Source organism: Drosophila yakuba, chromosome 2R (assembly GCF_016746365.2).
Source record: "Drosophila yakuba strain Tai18E2 chromosome 2R, Prin_Dyak_Tai18E2_2.1, whole genome shotgun sequence".
In the NCBI taxonomy this organism is placed as follows: Eukaryota; Metazoa; Arthropoda; class Insecta; order Diptera; family Drosophilidae; genus Drosophila; species Drosophila yakuba.
Window position 1 is genome coordinate 15101339 of NC_052528.2, and position 19697 is coordinate 15121035.

General features: G+C 45.7%; 2 protein-coding genes and 1 long non-coding RNA gene across 4 annotated transcripts; 2 read left to right on the plus strand and 1 right to left on the minus strand.

Moving 5' to 3' along the window:
- The first annotated feature begins 753 nt into the window (after positions 1–753).
- On the plus strand, positions 754–16085 carry LOC6530742. The gene is made up of 4 exons (XM_002091596.3): positions 754–885; positions 11671–11924; positions 12278–14062; positions 14525–16085. Exons 2-4 carry the CDS (start codon positions 11673–11675, stop codon positions 15086–15088), a joined length of 2601 nt encoding a protein of 866 aa, XP_002091632.2. The 5' UTR covers positions 754–885; positions 11671–11672; the 3' UTR covers positions 15089–16085.
- LOC6530741 (phosphatidylinositol 4-phosphate 5-kinase type-1 alpha) lies at positions 767–9712 on the plus strand. 2 transcript variants are annotated; one of them, XM_015197257.2, is made up of 2 exons: positions 767–885; positions 6765–9712. In XM_015197257.2, exon 2 carries the CDS (start codon positions 6788–6790, stop codon positions 9146–9148), a length of 2361 nt encoding a protein of 786 aa, XP_015052743.1. In that variant the 5' UTR covers positions 767–885; positions 6765–6787; the 3' UTR covers positions 9149–9712. The 2 variants fall into 2 exon arrangements, with proteins under 2 accessions (XP_015052743.1, XP_002091631.1); XM_002091595.4 differs by lacking the exon at positions 767–885 and adding an exon at positions 4669–5305.
- Positions 14523–18152, minus strand: LOC122319519. The gene is made up of 2 exons (XR_006245131.1): positions 17494–18152; positions 14523–15137 (listed from the first exon to the last, which is right to left on the minus strand). It is a non-coding gene; the product is annotated as an uncharacterized LOC122319519 (long non-coding RNA).
- Positions 18153–19697: the final 1545 nt, after the last annotated feature.

Genomic DNA, 19697 nt, shown 5'->3' on the forward strand with positions numbered 1-19697 from the left:
GGGAAGACAGGAGCGAGTGATAAGAAACAGCAACAAAAACGCATAAACCACCACCAACTACTACAACAACGAACGCGACAAAGCGAACAATGCTCTCCATTGTGCACATTATTATTAAACAAATAGTGAGAGCGGGAGAGTAAGGTGAGAGCGCACAATGTTGATAATGCAGCCCGGGTTCAAAAAAGCCAAAACTTAGCTAGATTTACGTATAAAGCAGCTAGAAAATACAGCTATGCATTCGATTTGGTAGTGATAGCTTATCATGATCAGTTATAAAATGTGACTATTGATAATCGGAGATAGTAACACTTTTATAAAATTATTTCCAAGCACATGCTTCAAGGCTGTTCATTTAATTGGTACATATATTGTAATACCCTTAGCCACAAAGTAGCCAAGCTGCCAGTACTGCCTGCCTTACTCACCCAGGTAATTTGACTCCGACTCTCCGGCTTACTGTTCTCTCTCTCTCCCACCCCGGCATCAGAAGTCTGAGTCTAAAGCCGCCAACTGTAGCCGCTCATTCGATTCCCAGCAGTCGAAGCACGCAGTCGCAACCGCTGCGATCGTCGCGAGATATTTGTGTGTGCGATCAACGTTTTCGTATCGTTCGGGTTAACACGTTCGCTAAGTGTGTAGTGTCGCCTTGTGTTTACCGTTGTGCAGTGTTCAACTATTTACGCTTTGTCTTGTGGGCGCACCCACCCCCACCACCACCCACTACATACGCACTGTCAAGTTTTGTGGTGACCAAAAGTAATCAAATGACACGTGCTTGAAATACACATTTTACTATCCATCGGTGGCGGCCTGAAACAACAACAACAACAAAAGCATAAGCCAAACTTGGGATTACCACGGCATTGTTTATACAAGAAAGCGGTAAGTTTTGGCCACAATAAACCGTAAAGCACATTTGGAATGTTCGGATGTGCAAGCAGAGGAGATAACTGTTTATGGGCCCCCTTTGACCCCAATAAGCTTATCAATAAACACAAATATTTAATATCATGCCGCATACGCCCCTCGTAATTACACATGCCTTAATTCGCACACTCAAACTATATACATATGTACATACATATATACATATGTAGGTGCCCGCCCATTTATTGAAGTAAATTCCATTTATTTATATTTTCCCTACTTCGAGGACCTCGCTAAGCTGCGTTTTATGACTCAGGAGAGTCGCAGAGTCGTCAGACCGCAAAATGATTTCTTTGCGCCATTGTCGCGTTCGGTTTTCTCTGAATGTTCTTTATAACGTAGCGTAGATCCCCCAAATGAGTCACCCGCGAGTGTGGAGCTTGGAGCTTGGGGATACCGAGTGGATGGATACATAACTGCTGGAGATACGAGCGTACGGGTTACGTATACGTATTTATAATTGGGGGAGGCAGTGGGCTAAGGTGACCGATGACTGTTGACTGATCAGGTGGATGGTGAATGAAACGAGCTGCGGGTGCTGGTGACTAATCCTCCGAGTTGGGATAGCATTAATTGGGTTGAGTAAAGAACTGTTTATACACAGATGAAATAGTGTGCTTGCTGGAAGAAAAGTCACCTTTAAGGCAGTCGTGAATGGGTTCTATTGAACAACATCCAATCCCTAAAAGTTGTATAATAGTGTAGCCAGTTATATACGTTATACTTCATTAACACTGCGTGGTACAGCTCTAAATATGTATAAATATTATTTACACTCATGGATCAAGAATATCAGTAACTCATAATCCGACTGCCGACTCAAGAGCTCGTACACATGGAATATATTTCTTGAACATGAAACTATGAACATACCAAACGGCGAATATATCCAGACTGATAAGAATACTTCTGTAGAAGAAACCATTTAAGTTTCTGTGAATGTTTTGCTATGTCATATACCCTTTAATCAGCTTATGCATTCGCAGAAATTGGCTTTCGCCACCCCGAATACATGTATAGTAATCTCGACTCAGCCAGAAAGCTGAGAGTATTCAGAATATGAGTGCCCCGATTTCAATCTCACCGCATTCAGCGGCTTGCCAGATTTCGCCAATTTCACTTTGGCCAAGTCTAATTGCAATAATCAAGGGAGCAGCGCATAATCTCACTGATCTAGTTTCAGTTTAGAGCTTAAGAGCGGTTCTGCGGTTTCGATGGCTCCATTAGAGTGCTAAACACCGGCCATTACAGCGGTCAGCGGGAGAGGTGTTATTACCTGGACGTGGAAACCAGTCGGTAGTCTGGAATCTGGAGCCTTGAGTCTAGAATCTGGAGTCTTAAGTCTGGAGACTTGCGTCTGGATGTCTGAAGTCACTCACCTGTTGCGGCAAAGAGATCGATATCATTGACAATTGGTGTCGACGGCAGCAGATTGATGTGTGTGTGTACAGTGGATAGTAATAGTAGTTGGATATGCTGCCACCGTTAGATGATGGGAAATGCCAAAGCAATGATGATTGTCCAATTGAGTGGGATTACGCTTAATTTGGCTTAGCTGTTGGCTATTGATTTTCCATCGAAGAGCTGCATTAAATGTCAGGGAAGGCCGCAAATGGAGCATTTCGATTGCATTGCTAATCCATTTGCTGCTCTTTGTTTTTTGTTTTATGTTTTTTGTTATTTGCTCCTCATGTGTCAATGTGTCGGGAGTTGACATTTTGCAACAATGGCCAATTCTATTGAAACGGATTATGGCTGTTGAGATAATATAATACTTGAATAATTGCACAGTTTTAATGCAAAACGAATTCAACTCGTTGATTTTGGTTTTTACATAATTAAATGATTGTTTAAAACTGATTTATTATTTAATTGTTTGCCACTCGAACGACGGCAATTAATTATGCAATAGCGCAAAGATGCGATATAAATAAATAATAATTTCATTATAATCAATGCAACAGCTGCCAGTGGGCGTAAAAGAGGAGAGGGGGCGTGGCAAGCAATTAAAATTTATTACGCTTATTTTGCATTTATTCCAGTTTAATTTGTCGCTTAAATGTCAAAACTATTAAAATAATTATGCTGAATGCCGGATTAATCAATGCTCTGCCTTTGTCTGGCCTTTGTCCAATCGATTTTGATCCGGTTGCGCCGTAACTTTTGGTTAATTAATCGGGGTTACAAATTTAACCCCACACTACTGATTTTCCAACTTTCCCCCATTTCACCTTGCGTTCAATTTGTTCGACTGTTTGGCTGCTCGGCTGACCCCAATGAGCCAAGTTCAGTTAACACTTAACCACCCCGCATATTAACTTAATTATCATGATTAACATTTTCAGTGTAATTTCTGTTTTTTCTGCTTTTTCGTTCGCTGCTCTCAGTTGCATTTTGCAATGCAATTTCCATTATCGAGACCTTTTAAACTGGCCAGAACTTCAATTTATTATTCAACACGCTTTTCTCGTTTTTTCCCATTTTTTCTTTTTTTTCTGATTTGTTTATTATGAAATGCTTTCGATAACGAACCATTATCATATCTTCATGCGATATGGCAAAGAGTTCCGTTGCTTTCTTTCAGTTTCTTTAGAGATTAAACTGCATAAATTTGTTCTGTCTCAATTTGGAAATTAATTGGCGGATTGTCACAGACCTTAGAATTCTATTTGGCCGCAAACTTGTTTGCTGCTGACAACTCCATTAGCCATTTGCATATGAATTTCGACTGCCTTTTGTGCCTAATTGGCCGGCAAAAGTACAACGAACTCCGAAAATTCGTTTGGTCTCAGCCACGATTTTAAAGTACATCAACTATTACACTATGCAACACAAGCAATCAAGTGCAATTTGTGACTTTGCTGGTGTTCTGTTGCTCTGGGGCATTTGTAATGAGGCGTACTCATCGCAGCTCGCATCTATTACTCCTCGTGGAAACCGGATTGTTAGCTAAACATTTTCTACATTACTTTGCCTTTGCCTCTGCCTTTAACTGCTAATGAGCAGCGTCTATTGGAATTACTCATGACTGGCCGTAGATATAAATATCGATTAAGGGGCGGTTTTTCAATCAATTTAAACGCTGTGCGGTGGTAGGGGAGGGGGAGGGTAAGGAGACACAGAACAGAGAACCACAGAACCACAAAATTCAAGGGTCAAGGGCAGAGGGTCCTGGAACTGGAATGCCTTCTTAGCCGGCTTCGCTGACTAATCCAATTAGAATTGCGCCGTCGGCGGGGAAGTCGCCTTTGTAGGTGTTCCTAATTAGATTGGCGTTGGTCAGCGCAAGGAAGTTAATAAGAACAAAAAATTCAATTATTATTTCGTCTAGATGTCCACACATTTTTCTTTCAAAAATAGCATGAATCGCACGGCTTGTCTTGCGATCATAAATTTTAAGTAGTCCAACATCTAAAAATGCAACAAGGCGTAGTTGTTAAAGCATTAAATAGTATTAAAACCCGTTTTTATTAAATATATCTCTTGAATATAAACAATTATTTTAAAACAAGTAGTTTGTATTGCAACGGATATTATAGCACATTTTAAACATTTTTATGGCAAGTGTACTTAGCGCTCTACAACACTGAGTTCGGTAGTTGATCAGCAAAGACTCTCGCGCTGGTGGAAAACTTGGATGCTCTTAGTAAAGACCCCGCGTAACACTAACAGAAATGTTAAAATATCAGTGTAAGCAAATAATACCGCAAAAAATACCGCGCAGTCTGGGAATTCACTAACGCCAGTGTAAGCGATAAACGATAGCGTAAAACGTAAAAAAAAACTTCTGCGCGAACGACTCATCAACAGTTTTCTCTTTCCGAGAAATATTTTATTTTCGACTGGTTTTTAAGTTCGCGGAGTGCATACATTGCAGCGGAAGGCGTTCGAAAATCGGGTTAACTCTCGGCAGGCGGCGATCGCCTCGCATATCTCAAGTTGGAAAATACAAAATGCGGCACTTTGTTGAGGAATTTCCACGATTGCCGCACGACGACGTCATCCTCAGTCACAAACACACACGCACACACACACAATAAACCAGGTGTGCACGGAGAATTCAAATTCGTTGAGATATTGTTGTAAATTATGAAAGCAATTTATCAAGCGGAAAGTGGAAATCGAAAGAGCTGGATAAAAGGGGAAGCAAAAGGAGGAAGTACGCCAGAAACAACAACTGAGACGGCGGCGGAGCGACAGAGAGAGCGCTACCGATAAACGCGCCTTGAGCCGATCAACGAATACACAAAGAGAGATACAGAGAGAGGGAGAGCAAGAGAGAGAGAGAACAGCCTAGGCCAAATAATTATCTCTTCTCGCTGGATATCTTTTGCTTTTTTTGACCTCTAGCAACTATTCCCTCGAGCATTTCTGTGTAAGTACGCTAATAAAATTACAAATAAAGACTGCAAAGCGCTCATAATTGCAAGCTCATAATTCACAACAAATGGTCCCAAGGCAAAAGCAGCCACAGCAACAACAACAACAACCACAACCACAACCACAGCAACAACCAGGGTCAACTAGCAAGTTATTAACTATAGAAGGACTTCTTCCATTAAAAAAGATACAAAATTATTGCTTAAACTAGCCTCGCATATTTCAGTTAGTTTAGTTCCATTCACTGAATTTGGCAAAACTTTCCGTTGTTGTTTACGTACGAATATTGTTGTTTTTGTTTTATTTGGCGTGTCATGCGTGCGATAAATATTAAAAAAAAATACAAAAAAGCAGACACGAGGGAAAGATATATAGGAGATGCCGCCGACATATCCGCCGAGCGACAATCTAAAAGTCTACGAAAATAAACACACACGAGCCAGCTGAATGGCCTCCCACCGCCCACTTATGATGCGCCCCCTTCCACGCCTATCCGCCCATCATGGCCATGTTTCGGTTTCATTTTCCATTTTTCAAAATACAACAAGCCACACACAAAATAATGACTTTCCTATAATAATTTTGTGGATTTCGGCCTTAATTGTTTGTGTTTTCAGCAAACGTTTCCCATTCGCTCGTGCACAGAGAGAAAATATTTTGTTTCTTTGGACAGAGAAGTGTTTGGAAAGCAAATAGATTAGCCACGGATAATATTATCAAGTTGCCATAAACCATTGGAATTCCGCTGTTAGAACTTAAAGCCTAATGGTGATTGTGGCTATCAGAGCTTTGATGAATTACACATCACAAATGTACTGCACTCTACTACATAGTATATAAATTATATATCAATTTTTTGCATTCATAGCTGCAATAACAATTATGCTAAATATTTTCCAAGTGCAGTTGTACGTTTATTTATGCATTTGAACGTGTCTGCCGGTTATTTGGGATTCCCATATGCAAACAATCGAAATTACGGTTCGTCTGTCTACTTACCAGTTTTCAGGTGCATTTTGCATTTCGAGCGATTGCATACGGTTTAACGCAGTTGTGATTCTATCTTTATGGCCAAGAATTTACAGTTTTAGAGTCCGCAGCTTTTAATTAACCATGGGCTCATTACTTTTGTTGTTGTTGTTGTTTTAGCTGTAGCCGCTCTTCATTTGGGTAAACAAAAGATAAGCAACAGGTGCTCCAAAGTGTCGAGTTGCCACATAGAGAGTTGTGCGAAGTACGAAGTGTTACTGCGAAGTGTGTGTGTGCGCGAACGTGACAATTGGTGCCCCTGGCTTAATCGATTACTCACCCACTCAAGCCCACTTACTCATCTACTCACACCCCACACACACACACATACACAGTCTTACACACACGCCCATTTATCGAGCTGCAATTGAATGCCTTTTGTACTGTTTGAGCGGCACTGCAATAAGTGGTTTTCTCCTCCGCAGAGAGCGGAAATCCCCAGAGGGAAATGGACACGCGCGTGGAGCTGGAACTGGCGCCGGTTGCCAAACAGGATAGGCCAGAGGATCAGCCGGAGGATGAGAAGGAACCGCTGGAAAACCAGCTGGAGCTGGAGCAGAAGAGCCTGCTCACGCCGGTCAAGATTCCCCCGGCTGAGACCACATATCCCGAGCAGGAGGATACCCCCAGTACCCCACCACCCATGAGCCTGCAGCCGGGAACATCTCGGCAGCTCTTCAGGGATGCCGCCATGGCGCACGGCGGTCAGGAGACCACGTCCCTGCTGCAGCAGGAGCTGAACAGCATAGCCGCCAACCAAACGCCGGCATCGAAACTCAGAAGCGCCAGCTCCACGCTGGATGCCAGTGTTTCCCGGAATCCCTCGACCACGGGCGGAAAGCACGAGAAGAAGCTGGGCCACCGGCGGGTGGCGGAGGGCGGCGAGGTGACCTACAAGAAGATCCAGTCCAAGCAAATCATGGGCTCCATTCAGCTGGGCATCCAGCACACGGTGGGCAGCCTGGCCAGTAAGCCGAAGCGCGATCTGCTAATGAACGACTTTTGGGAAATGGAAACGATTGCGTTTCCGCCAGATGGTTCCTCCATAACACCTGCCCATCACTACAACGACTTCCGCTTCAAGGTCTACGCACCCATAGCCTTTCGCTACTTCCGAGATCTGTTCGGAATCGCGCCAGATGACTTCCTCATGTCCATGTGTGCGTCTCCCCTAAGGGAGCTTTCCAATCCGGGCGCCTCTGGTTCCATATTTTACCTGACCACCGACGACGAGTTCATAATCAAGACGGTGCAGAAGAAGGAGTGCGAGTTCCTGCAAAAACTTCTGCCCGGTTACTACATGAACCTATCGCAGAACCCTCGGACGCTGCTGCCCAAGTTCTTCGGACTGTATTGCTTCCACTACAACTCGAAGAACGTGCGATTGGTGGCCATGAACAACCTGTTGCCCTCGGACATTAAGATGCACTGCAAGTACGATCTGAAGGGATCCTCCTTCCGCCGTAAGGCCTCCAAGGCTGAGCGACAGAAGGCGAGTCCCACGTTCAAGGACCTCGACTTTGCCGAGCACCATCCGAATGGCATATTTCTGGAGACGGACAAATACAATGCGCTGATGAGCACCATCAAGCGGGACTGCATGGTGCTGGAGAGTTTTCAGATAATGGACTACTCGCTGCTGGTAGGAATCCACAACCTAGATCTGGCTGCCAAGGAGAAACGCGAGGAGCGGATCCTGAATGCGCGAGCCAAGCTGCAGCGCAAGGAAAGCGCCGCGCAAGGGCCGCCCTCCTTAAATCCGGATGACGATGCTCCGGAAGCGGATCAGAATCAGCTCCAAGCGGTGGCCTCATACGCCTCCATACCGGGAACATCGGCTGGCACTTCCCTGAATCGAACGCGCAGTATGAATCGTCAGCGTTTAGTGGCTCATTCCACTGCTCTGGAATCTATTACGGCTGACATGGATGTGCCGCTCGAGGAGGACGAGGACGTACCCGCCGGCGGCATACCGGCTCGGTCTGAAAACGACGAACGATTGATCCTGTACATCGGCATCATTGACATTTTGCAGTCGTATCGCTTGGAAAAGAAGCTGGAGCACACATTTAAAAGCATTCTGTACAACGGCGACACGGTGTCCGTGTGCCGTCCCTCCTTCTACGCCAAGCGCTTCCAGGATGCCATGGGCAAACAGGTGTTCAAGAAGACGCCGACATTTCCATTGAAACATTCCCCCTCCAAGCGCAAGACTTCGACGACGCAACTGCGCTCGCCTGCATCGCGTTTACCGCCATTGAGTACACCAACAAATGCAGTCCGTCAGCCGATCATGACGTTGTCGGGCATGTCGACACCGCCGCCGGCGTTTGATGACATTTCGGAGGAGGACATAACCGCCGCTTCCACAAGCTCGCTGCAGCAGCAGCGGAGCAGCAATCAGTCGAACAACAATCGGGGCGAGGCGGAGGTGGCCCTCAGGGAGGGGAACAGCACGAGGGGCGGCAGCGGAGAGCCCAGCAGCACCTACCACACCCAATACTCGTACGACAGCTCCGGGCGAACAGGCAGCGCCTTGACCAGCGACTACAGCGACGACGAGTCCACGGGAACGGATCTGAGCTCGCGGTTGCCCAAGTTGCGCACCCATCGGCTAACAAAGACGAGTGTTCAGGTCACGACGGTGGGATACGCGGACATGGAGGGAGTGGACTCTCCGCCGAAGGGCGGACAGGATGTGGTTCACGCAGATGCCAACGGCAAGACCACCATGACGACGACAAAGACGGCCCACATCCAGGCGCCCAGCTACACGTCCACGCTCGTGCTCAACGATTTGCCGCGTTGATTTTCTGAGCGGGATTCGGCGGGATATGTAAGAAATCCTGAGCAGCAGCATCAGCAGTAGGAGCAGGAGCATGTATATATAGCCCAATGTGTTTGTGTGTCTGCTGGGTGAAAGCGCCACTCCCACGCCCAAAAAGTGAAATTCTGAAAGCGAGCTCGTTTATCTTGATTAAACACAAAACCGAAAAGCGAATACGTATTCGATATTGAAATTTATGTGGCGCCCGTGCTAATTGACTGCCAACCAGACACGCCCCCCTCGCACATACACATATGCACACTGCTGCCTACTCGAAATTATAATTATTATTATTTCGCTTCTTTTTGGTTGGAATTTAGAATTTGTTTGCGTGTTGCCTTAGCTGAAGTTTGTTTTAATTTTTGAAATTGTTGTCCACGAGAAGCGAAGAGCTCAATCGAAATTGGGATAAGGGTTGGAGAATAGACGGTGTGAAAACTCAGTTTTTGTCTACTTATTGTGTATGTTGCTGTATTATAAAGTGCGTTTACGTATTCTAAGATGCTCATGTAAATAAAGGAACGAGAATAAATATACTTATATCGATGTGTACACTTTTTTTTTTGTTGCTTGTGCCCAAAAGGACGCGTGTCCTTGAGGGAGCAGCGGGCGCTGACGTTTATTGGAGCTGTGCCCGTGGCTGAACATAAATCACTTAATGATTTCAATGTTGCTATTAAGTGCCGTTAATTTTTATCGCCTTGCTGCATTGTTAAGCCTCTTTCAGCCATCCAATGCAATATTTATTGTCCGACCATTCGAAAGGATTTCACAGGACTCAGCCGCATGCCCGCGATTTAAATGGGGGATGGTGGATGGAGGATGCAGGATGGCAGAGCTCTCCATTAATTAGCCCGCGTCCTATGGACAGTGGTTTTAAATTGTGTACCCTTTAATTCGGCATCTTGATGGAGCTTTATGGGCACAATTTCACTTTAATGCCATTTTAAATGGCCACTCTCATGTATGCTGTGAAATGTGAGTACTATATGTATACCAGGTATACAATATGCTTGTTTTCAGCATTCATAGGAATTTAATTATCAATTTGTATAGCCTTTTATAAGCGTAAATAGTTAAATATGAGAAATCATGAGTCCGGAGCTCAAATAGTTCCATGAAAAAGCAGAGAAAAAATTATAATATTATGAAAGGCGTTAGAAACATTAAAGTTTGCACATTCAACTGTGAATAGGCCGCAAATATTTGTTGGTTTTTTATGGTCATGCCTTTTATGCTAATTGAATATAATTTTAATTAATTGCTTAATGAATTCAATAAATATGTGTGTGCCCAAGTGTGAGTGTGTTAATGTGTGCGAAAGTGCCAGCGTGGAGTAAAAAGTGTTTCGTCATTTATTTATTTCAATTTGTTTACTTGAAACAAGCACTCTGTCAACATTTGCTCGGCAGTGGAAGGAGTCACCAGGCCAGTTGACCAAATGCCATTTGAGGGTCCGAATGCCATGGCATCGCATCGAAGTGAGGGAGGTCAGGGGTCAGAGTTCAGTGGGCATAACTGCATGCATAACTGAAAAATAAACTTTCCCACTCATGCATAACGCAAACAGTGGCCACCAACAAGTGCACTCTCCTCCTCCTTTGCTGAATGCTATATTATGTAATTATGGCAAAAACAAATACAACAACAACAAAAAGAACAAAGTATAATAAATATGTAAGCTGCAAAGTGCAAAAACCACGAGAAATTAAACAAAATAAAACACGACTTCGGTTTGCAATGTCACACGAAAATTGTTTAGCAGCATAATTAGTTTATTCCATTTGCATAATAGAGCCCCAAATGCCGCACACCAAATGTTTTGTTCATTTTCAAAAAACCCTACCCCCACCCCCCCTCGGAAAATCATTTGCATTTCCAGCAACATCGGGCAGGTGGTTTTACACGCCCCCTTTTTGTATGCCAATGCCTGTAACTCAACAGATTTGGTCTGTAAAATCTGCATAAATGCCCACAATTCGGGGCATTCACATCAATTATTTAGAAATTATTGCACACTAATGTATACTGGGCCATATGCCAAATGTCATTTTGATGGCCAACCCCCCTCGAAACTTGGAGCTCCTTAAATTGCTCCAAAAAACGAAATTGTATTTTATGTACACTGAGAAATGTGTACTGGTACTGGTACTGGTAGTGGTTTTCACAAGGTCGCAGGGTGGAAATTTCATTGATTAAAATAATGATTTGTATCGCCTGCGGAAATTTAATTTTTTCGTAACGGATATTAAGCCAATGTTCAGGCATGTGTGTGCACTGCCCCGCCCCAAAAAGAGGGGGGCGATGACCCCTGAGAGACCTGCACAAATGGACAGCATGGGAATGGGGTTCTCTGTATTGGCAATGAATCCTGTCCAGTCCAGCCATCCAAACCGGCAATTGCATTAAATTTAATGAATTTAAGCCTGTTAAACGAATGAGTTCAATTTATTTAAATGATGGACACTACTGATTGCCCGACTCTGTTTCTCCTCTCCTTGCAGGCATGTCCTTTCAGCGCAGCTACAGCAAAGTCTGGTGGGGATCGGAGCAGTCCTCCCTGACCAGCGGCGGTTTCTATTCGAGCTTCAGCAGTGGGAGCAGCACAGCCAGCACATCCCACAACTACCCACAAAGACAGCCCGCATCCCTCGGCCCCCTGGGCAATCTGTCCTGCATCCAGGAGGTGGAGGACGAGCAGAACAGCTCCAAGCTATCCTGGCACAAGCACGACAGTCCCGGCAGTTTGCGCAGTCAGGTAAGCATATCGATGGTGCCCCATTTGATATCCCCAGCCCATTGGGGCATTTCAATTTGGCTACCAGTCGGTCCTACATTATGCCCCTTTTATTAGAGTAAAGTAATGTAATGCGTTGAGTCTCTATAGCTATTATCAAAGTGTATGCATCAAATGAAAATCTAATTATATTTGCTGAATACAACTTAGTAATGAGATATGCTCCTTTTAGCAGGATATTGCATCGAAGTTTAGGTTGTACAGGATTTGCAAGTGCAAAGGACTTCCGTGCGTGAAACGGACATTAATTAAAGCCTTTAACCAATTCGAGTTCAGTGCGCTAATGGTCTTGTTTTTCTTCGGGTGCTTTGCAGGACTCGGGCTTCTCGGACAATGAGGAATCGCATCAGTTGCAGCATCAGCAGCACCCATCCCCGCCATCGTCCCAATCCGATAAGCAGCAAACGCTCACGGCCACGCCCACGTCCGTACATTCGGTGGCCACGCCCCCAACGGTGGTGCGCCGCGTGGGCAACTCGTCGTTCTACTCACCGCTGATCAGCGTCACGCGTCGCATTTCCTTCACCAGCGGCCAGATTACGCCCAAGGCGAGGTCGGGGGATGAGGATGCCGTGGAAGCGGAGCTGGAGGCCAGTCGCAGTCGTCTGTTCGAGCAGCTGGACAGCATGAAACTGGACGATGGAGAGGCAGAGGCTGAGGCGGAGGAGGATTCACCACCGCGTCCGGCCATCAGACGCCGCAGGCGACTGATGCGTAAGCCCGCCCAACCGGAACCGGAAGCGGCTTCGGCCAGCGAGGAGGAGGATGTGGTCATAGCACCACCACCACCGCCGTACAATAATGAAACAGTTTACTTGGGCGAGGCGCCACCGCCGTACAACAATGAGACAGTGACCTTTGGAGCCAGCGAGCAGGATGAAACCCTCCAGCAGCAGCAGCCTTCCCCCTTGAGAGTCAGAGCCTTGCGCTTCACAGCCAGCACCAGCACACCCAAAAGTGGCTCAAAGATAGCGAAAAGGGGCAAGAAGCACCCACAGCCCGTGGCCAGCTGGATGTCGGAGCAGCGTTGGGAGTGCGAACCGGAGGTGATGTGCACCCTGCAGCACAAATCGATTGCCCAGGAGGCGTACAAGAACTACACCATCACCACCAGCGCAGTGTGCAAGTTGGTCAGGCAACTGCAGCAGCAGGCTCTGTCGCTCCAAGGCCACTTCGAGCGGAGTGAGCGGGTGCTCAGCGGACTGCAGGCCAGTTCGCTGCCGGAAGCCCTGGCCGGTGCCACCCAGCTGCTGTCCCACCTGGACGACTTCACCGCCACGCTGGAGCGACGTGGTGTGTTCTTCAACGATGCCAAGATCGAAAGGAGACGCTATGAGCAGCACTTGGAGCAAATTCGTACGGTGAGCAAGGACACGAGGTACTCGCTGGAGCGGCAGCACTACATCAATCTCGAATCCCTGCTGGATGATGTGCAGCTCCTGAAGAGGCACACTCTGATCACCCTGCGCCTGATCTTTGAGCGACTGGTTCGCATCCTGGTGATCAGCATTGAGCAGAGTCAGTGTGATCTCTTATTGCGGGCCAACATAAATATGGTGGCCACCTTGATGAACATTGACTACGATGGCTTTGCGTCGCTATCCGATGCCTTCATCCAAAACGAGGCAGTGCGCACCCTGCTCGTGGTGGTGCTGGATCACAAGCAGAGCTCCGTGAGAGCCCTGGCACTCCGGGCTTTGGCCACCCTGTGTTGTGCCCCCCAGGCGATCAATCAGCTGGGCAGTTGTGGCGGCATTGAGATCGTGAGGGACATCCTGCAGGTGGAGTCCGCCGGCGAGCGAGGAGCCATCGAGCGCAGGGAGGCAGTTTCGCTGCTGGCCCAGATTACCGCCGCTTGGCATGGATCGGAGCACAGGGTGCCGGGTCTGAGGGATTGCTCGGAGAGTTTGGTCGCCGGATTGGCCGCTCTCTTGCAGCCGGAGTGCTGCACCCAAACGCTGCTCCTCTGCGCCGCTGCGCTTAACAACTTGAGCCGCATGGAGGCCACTTCCCACTACTCCATCATGTCCAACGAGGCCATCTTCCGGCTGATCGACACCCTGGAACACCAGACCTGCGGCACGAGCGTCTTTCTTTATGTAAGTATCTAAGTGACTAGATTGTAGAACACGCTGTTTGAACCTTTCCTTAGTAATCATTAAAGCTGTGTGTTGTCAAATTCAGTAAATAATTAACAATTTAACTGCTAATCAAGTATTACTTTATTTATTTATCGTGTTGCCCAACATCCTCACTACACATATATTTGCCTCAGAATCGAACCTGACCTTGGGTTGTTTCACCCCGCATCGATTTCCTGCAAATTTTGTTGGCCAATTTTATTGAAAGCTTCTTCGGGCCGTGGCTCGTAAAATTTATTTGTGCATTTGCAAAGCAATTTTTTCGCAATCTTGGCCACGATTTTTCATTCCGCAATATACATATGTACATATAGAAATAAACGTACATACACACAGAAATACACAGACTACAGCATACTTTGAGTTGCTCATTTTTTGCTCATCAACATTTTCGCCCTCTGTTTCATTTCATCCGCACAGGAGCAGATCGTTGGGATGCTGCACAACATGTCGCTGAACAAGAAGTGCCACAGCCACTTGGCCAACGGCGTCATCATAAATTTCATCACGTCCGTGTACCAAACGGAATTCTACCAGACCTACGGCTCACGTGCGGAGAGCGATGCCCAGCGCCGCACCATCAAGACCATTCTGCACACTCTCACCCGGCTGGCCAGCGATTCGCCGACCCTCGGAGCGGAGCTACTGGAGCAGTGGCATCTGCCGGATCTGCTGCGTCAATCCCTGGCCCTCAAGCCTGCCAATCCGCAGCACCAGCAGCAGCAGCACCTGGACAGCAGCTACGGCGGAGACATATCCCAGTTGACGCGACAACTGCTTGGCGCCCATGGACAGGAGCAGCAGCTGCTGCTGGCCACTCCAGCGCCTGGCGGATCCTTCTCCAGTGGCCACCAGACGCCCGAGGCACAAACCAAGACCAATTCCAGTGGCATGTCCAGCTCCAGCAGCAAAACCAAGGCCAAATCTTCGTCGTCGTCGGCGCTGCTCAAATTCAATTTAACACGTCAGGAGAGTTTCGTCTAGTTTTCACCACCTGAGGAGGAATGGGCTGCTCCAAGAACTCCAAGTGGAGCTGCACAGAGAAAAATGTAGAGCCAAGTTGATATGTTAATAATAGCTACTATATCTTATTCAAGCAAACCCACTAAGAGTAGTACAAGCTTTGACTTTTTTCTGATAAAACTGCAAAGCTTTGTGATAAAATGTTTACTGGTACGAATCAGACGAATCAAAAGTACCCAATGTTGACCCACTGTTTTCTCTCTGTGTGGACACGTTCTCCGGCCGGACACAAGCCGGAAACTCAGACGTGCGTCAAGTGTTATTACTTTGTCTAGAATGTTGCGTGACCCGTTTGGACTCGCTCCCCAGTCGCTTATCCCTGCCGTATCCTTGCTGCTGGATGTAAACGAAGTAATTTTTATATTTCCACTCAGGCAAACAAAACACACGGAGAGGCGGAGGGGCGGAGAGGCGGAGCGAGATGCCAAATAAATAGGAATACAATTTTTGTTTAGTTATTCTTATTTCTTCTGCTTTTTCTGTTGCCGAGACAACTTTTGGCATTCTTGTGTGCTTATAACAAGAATGCTCTTAAAGCACTGTTTCACTCGGCAGCCAGATTTATTTTATCTTTCTGTTGATGCAAATGCAAGCTTGACATTTTGCATTCTTTTTGTAAATATTTTCGCAAAAAATCCTTAACCTAATACGCATACCCACCCATACGGCTGGCAACTTAAAAACCAAAAACTCGGAAAATTCCTTAGCTGTAGAGAAGTCCTTTGTGCCAAATAAAATGAAAAAGAAATTCGAAATATTTATTTTGTCGGTACTTCAAGCAATTATATTGCATAACATTGTATTATATATGTGTATGAATATGTATGGATGTATTTACGCTTTTCACCAATGTTTGGAGCTATTCATAAGTTTAGCTTAAGATTATTAGAGCCACATTGCTTACAATGCAGTTACAAATATGTCGCTAAAATAAAATCAAGATGTGTTTAAACAATAATGGTGGGTGTTTTTGCTTGGGAGGAAGTATCAATCTAATCATGACTCATAATGTTGAGAATGTAGCATGTAATGGATGGAAACAAACAATGTTTCTCCATAAAGAACAACATTAAATCTTTTGCTAAAGGAGTGACCGAAACAAGGCATTATCCGTATATTCAGCAAACCTGCTTTGTAATCAAATGTGTTCCTTGTTTCCACGAACAGCTTGGCCCACAGCATTTCTTTTATGCACGGCATTAGATGTGTTTTGCAGCAGTAGAACAAGCTTACCTTGGTCGGACACACTTTCCCTGCACATTTTCATCCTCGTTCTGACTGTCGGCAATGCTACTCCATGTAGTCCATGTAGTCCATGTAGTCCATATAGTCCATGGCTATTCGCACCCAGCTTCGGTTGAAATGAAAATATACAAAAGCAAATACAGCACCGATCACCAGTTGGGCGTGCAAATCCACAGATATCCACACACTCACACTCTGACACTACGAGCACACTTTATCGAGCATGGAAAATCAGAGCTTAGAGTGTGTTGTTTGAGCAGAGCGTTTTCATGTGGTTGTAAGTGGCAAGCCGCTTTAGATTTAAATCTGGGATCCCATGATATAATTTCAAATAGGCAGAACTAACCGTTGGCCAACTTGTGAATAAAGTCAAATGGGCGGAAATTTTGGGTGTGCAAATATGCGTTCGATATGCGATGAGTGGTTTTACCCATTTAATTATAGCTAAATCCTAAATTGAGCAAAATAAATCAATGCTGGGTACTTATAAAAATATATTTAAATAAAAATCGCAAATATGAAGAGCTTGTTCCTGATTTACAGGCTTTGCAGGCCAGCCAACCGAATCGGTTAATATTTCTTATCGCACTTGCGACTTCCAACTATTCGTGGCGCTCAGCTGAAAAGTATGCTATGCAAAGTGCGTTGGATGTCACAAAAAGCGAGCTCGCTTCATATCCTTTTGAGTCCTGTTCCATATCCCAGTTTCCCACTAACCACTCACCAGTCCCCCATTTACTTTTCCATGCCTGTCGATATCCGAATCAGGCATAAACAAGTTCTTTAGAGTAGATTAAAGTTTTATAATGCTGGCATATTTTGCATGGCTGAGCACGGAATGAGAGAAGATGCTATGCCGTTCGTGGATGTGCGCGTATGTGTGCCCGTTTCCCATTGAAGTGACACACACATATGCGCTTTGAAATGGGGAAAGTCTTGAGTCCTGGCCCCGCCAGGATATATATGTATGTGTGTGTGTGTGTGTTTATGTCGGGTTTGTTTGCGGCATGGGGAATGCCCGGCTCTGATCCAAAGTGTTGCGGCATTTGATGCCTTCTCATATGTTTGTGTTCGTATTATGACAAGTATGGGTGACATTTGTGAAGGAAAAAGGAACTCACCCAGAGCTGCAGACAGGACTAGAGAAAAACAGGACACGAAGGATATGTTTTCGAGTGGAACGTTTAATGGGGATCGTAGTCAAGTTATACTGTCACTCGTAAATTTAATTTATTTATTATTTTAAACATTTTGCGTGAATATCACATGCTTGCTTACTAAAACCAAGCTATCCAACTGTATAGTTTGGTGTCACCAGTGTCACGAGATCATCGCTGGCTCTCAGGATATCGGCGTACCGACGGGAACGACCTATTGACCTCGGCTCCAGTCTAACGCTCGTTTATCGTGCCCGGCTTATCTATGTGTGCACGCTGTAGGTGAGTAGTAGCTTTTTGGGCGGGGAAGGGGGAGGGGTTACGTGTGGAGGAGCTTTCATGATTTTTATGGCATTTGTTGCTGGTGCAGGAAGTGCCTTTAGTGATTTCCGCATGTGGCCGTCTCGGCCCTGTTTACACAGCGAGCATATTGCGGTTGACACATTTTGTGCGTTTATGTTTTTGAAATGTGCTCGCTATTCCGTTGCTTTCTACTCCGATTTTCCTCCTTCTACGGCTACTTTAAAGTGCCCAAACAGCAACTGGAACAGCGACCATGCTGAAATGCGGAATGAAAATGCTCCAGACAAATGCCATGAAAAATGCATAGCCGGAGGAAAAGTGAAGGGTGGCAAAGGAAAACACGTATGGAAGGCGAGAGCTGGCAAGTATAGCAAGTGAAGCGTAAACAAACGATTTCTGACAAAAAAACACCGAAAGATACAAAAGGAAAAACTGCGGGCTAAATTGTTTGCGGGCAGGCACTTCCTGCAAATAGATAGTTGTAGTTGACGCTGGAGTTGCAGCAGGAGTTTGAGCAGGAGTTGGAGTTGGCGAAGTGGGAACTGGTTCTTGTGTCATAATTAGGGCCTTTGCACGTGCTCTGGGCGGCAACGCGGCGATAACAGTTGGCCCAAAACTTTCCTGACTACTATCAACAGCTAAAAGCGTTAAAAGTTGTTAGTTGGGCGAAAGTTGCACCTCCGAAGCGCCGACGGTGCAACAATGATGGTGCAACAACGGCAATCAGGGTGTCACAACAATTGCAACACAACGAAGCCAAGTTACCCTGTCAGAGCTCGAATGAATCTTGAGTGGAAGTTTAAACTTATGCAAGTATTGTAAATAAGTCCTGTTAAATGATGAGCATTTCAATTTAAATGCAGTAAAAGAAATTCCCAGCAACTTTATGGTAAACTTTGTATGCGATGTTAAAAGTAGGTAATTAATAGACGTGCAAAGAAAATAGCTCAAGTGGCAGGAGAAACTGTGGGCTCGCTTAAATAATGATGACTCGTAGGGGCATGCCCTATCTGGTAGATAATAAGGCCTGGGATAAGTTTTTACGGGCACTCCACTTACGGGCTGTAGTTTCCATAGGCACTTACTCGAACATCCCCTTCTGAAGCCAAGGACATGCAGGATGTGAGAACTGCACTTAAATGCAACTCCTGCAATGTTTTCCTTACACTCGCTTCCGTTTCCCCTTTTCTTTCTTTTTTTTGTGCGAACTACCAGCTTATCAGACTTTTGCCGCCGGCTCAAGCAAACACACACTTATACACCGACTCTCTCCGACACCTATACCAACAAACTTTGACGCACACATGCGAGTTGCTCGCAGCCTTCAGGGACTCCAGTGCAATTAGGATAAAGCGCGAAGGGCGACTTTGAGTGCTGGGCTTTGGGCTCCATTTTGATGCGGCCATAAACGAGTTGTCATTATTAATGCCGCCCATTGAGGAGGAACGTCCAGGCCATGGAGCGCCACCGTGGAGCACCACCCACCCACTTGCAATAAACCAAAGCATTATTAACTGCCCGCAAAAAGGAGGGGAGAATGGATTGCGTATACGCAGCGTGTCCCACGAGTGAGAACTTCTGCCGCAGGCTGACGCTCCAAATCCTTGGGCATTATCATGCGATTATTAGCCAATATTTTATTTCGCACCATTTCTTACACACACACACACAGTCAGACACATAAGCATACACATTACTTTGGCTTCTCTTCGGGCAGAGTCATAAATTTTTATTTGTTGCAGCAAAGGGTTGTAAAGCGTCGCCATTATGTTTGCTATTTTTTTTTTGGGTTCGACTCGTCCGGGATTTATTTTTTTTTTTATTTCCACCCGCACAGACGTGCACAAGATGCGTCAAAACTGAGG

Coding starts and splice junctions, on each gene's coding strand:
- LOC6530742 (XM_002091596.3), top strand. CDS start 11,673: ATGTCCTTTCAGCGCAGCTACAGCAAAGTCTGGTGGGGATCGGAGCAG. Junction 11,925..12,277: donor CCGGCAGTTTGCGCAGTCAG/GTAAGCATATCG, acceptor GGTGCTTTGCAG/GACTCGGGCTTCTCGGACAA. Junction 14,063..14,524: donor GCACGAGCGTCTTTCTTTAT/GTAAGTATCTAA, acceptor TCATCCGCACAG/GAGCAGATCGTTGGGATGCT.
- LOC6530741 (XM_015197257.2), top strand. CDS start 6,788: ATGGACACGCGCGTGGAGCTGGAACTGGCGCCGGTTGCCAAACAGGAT.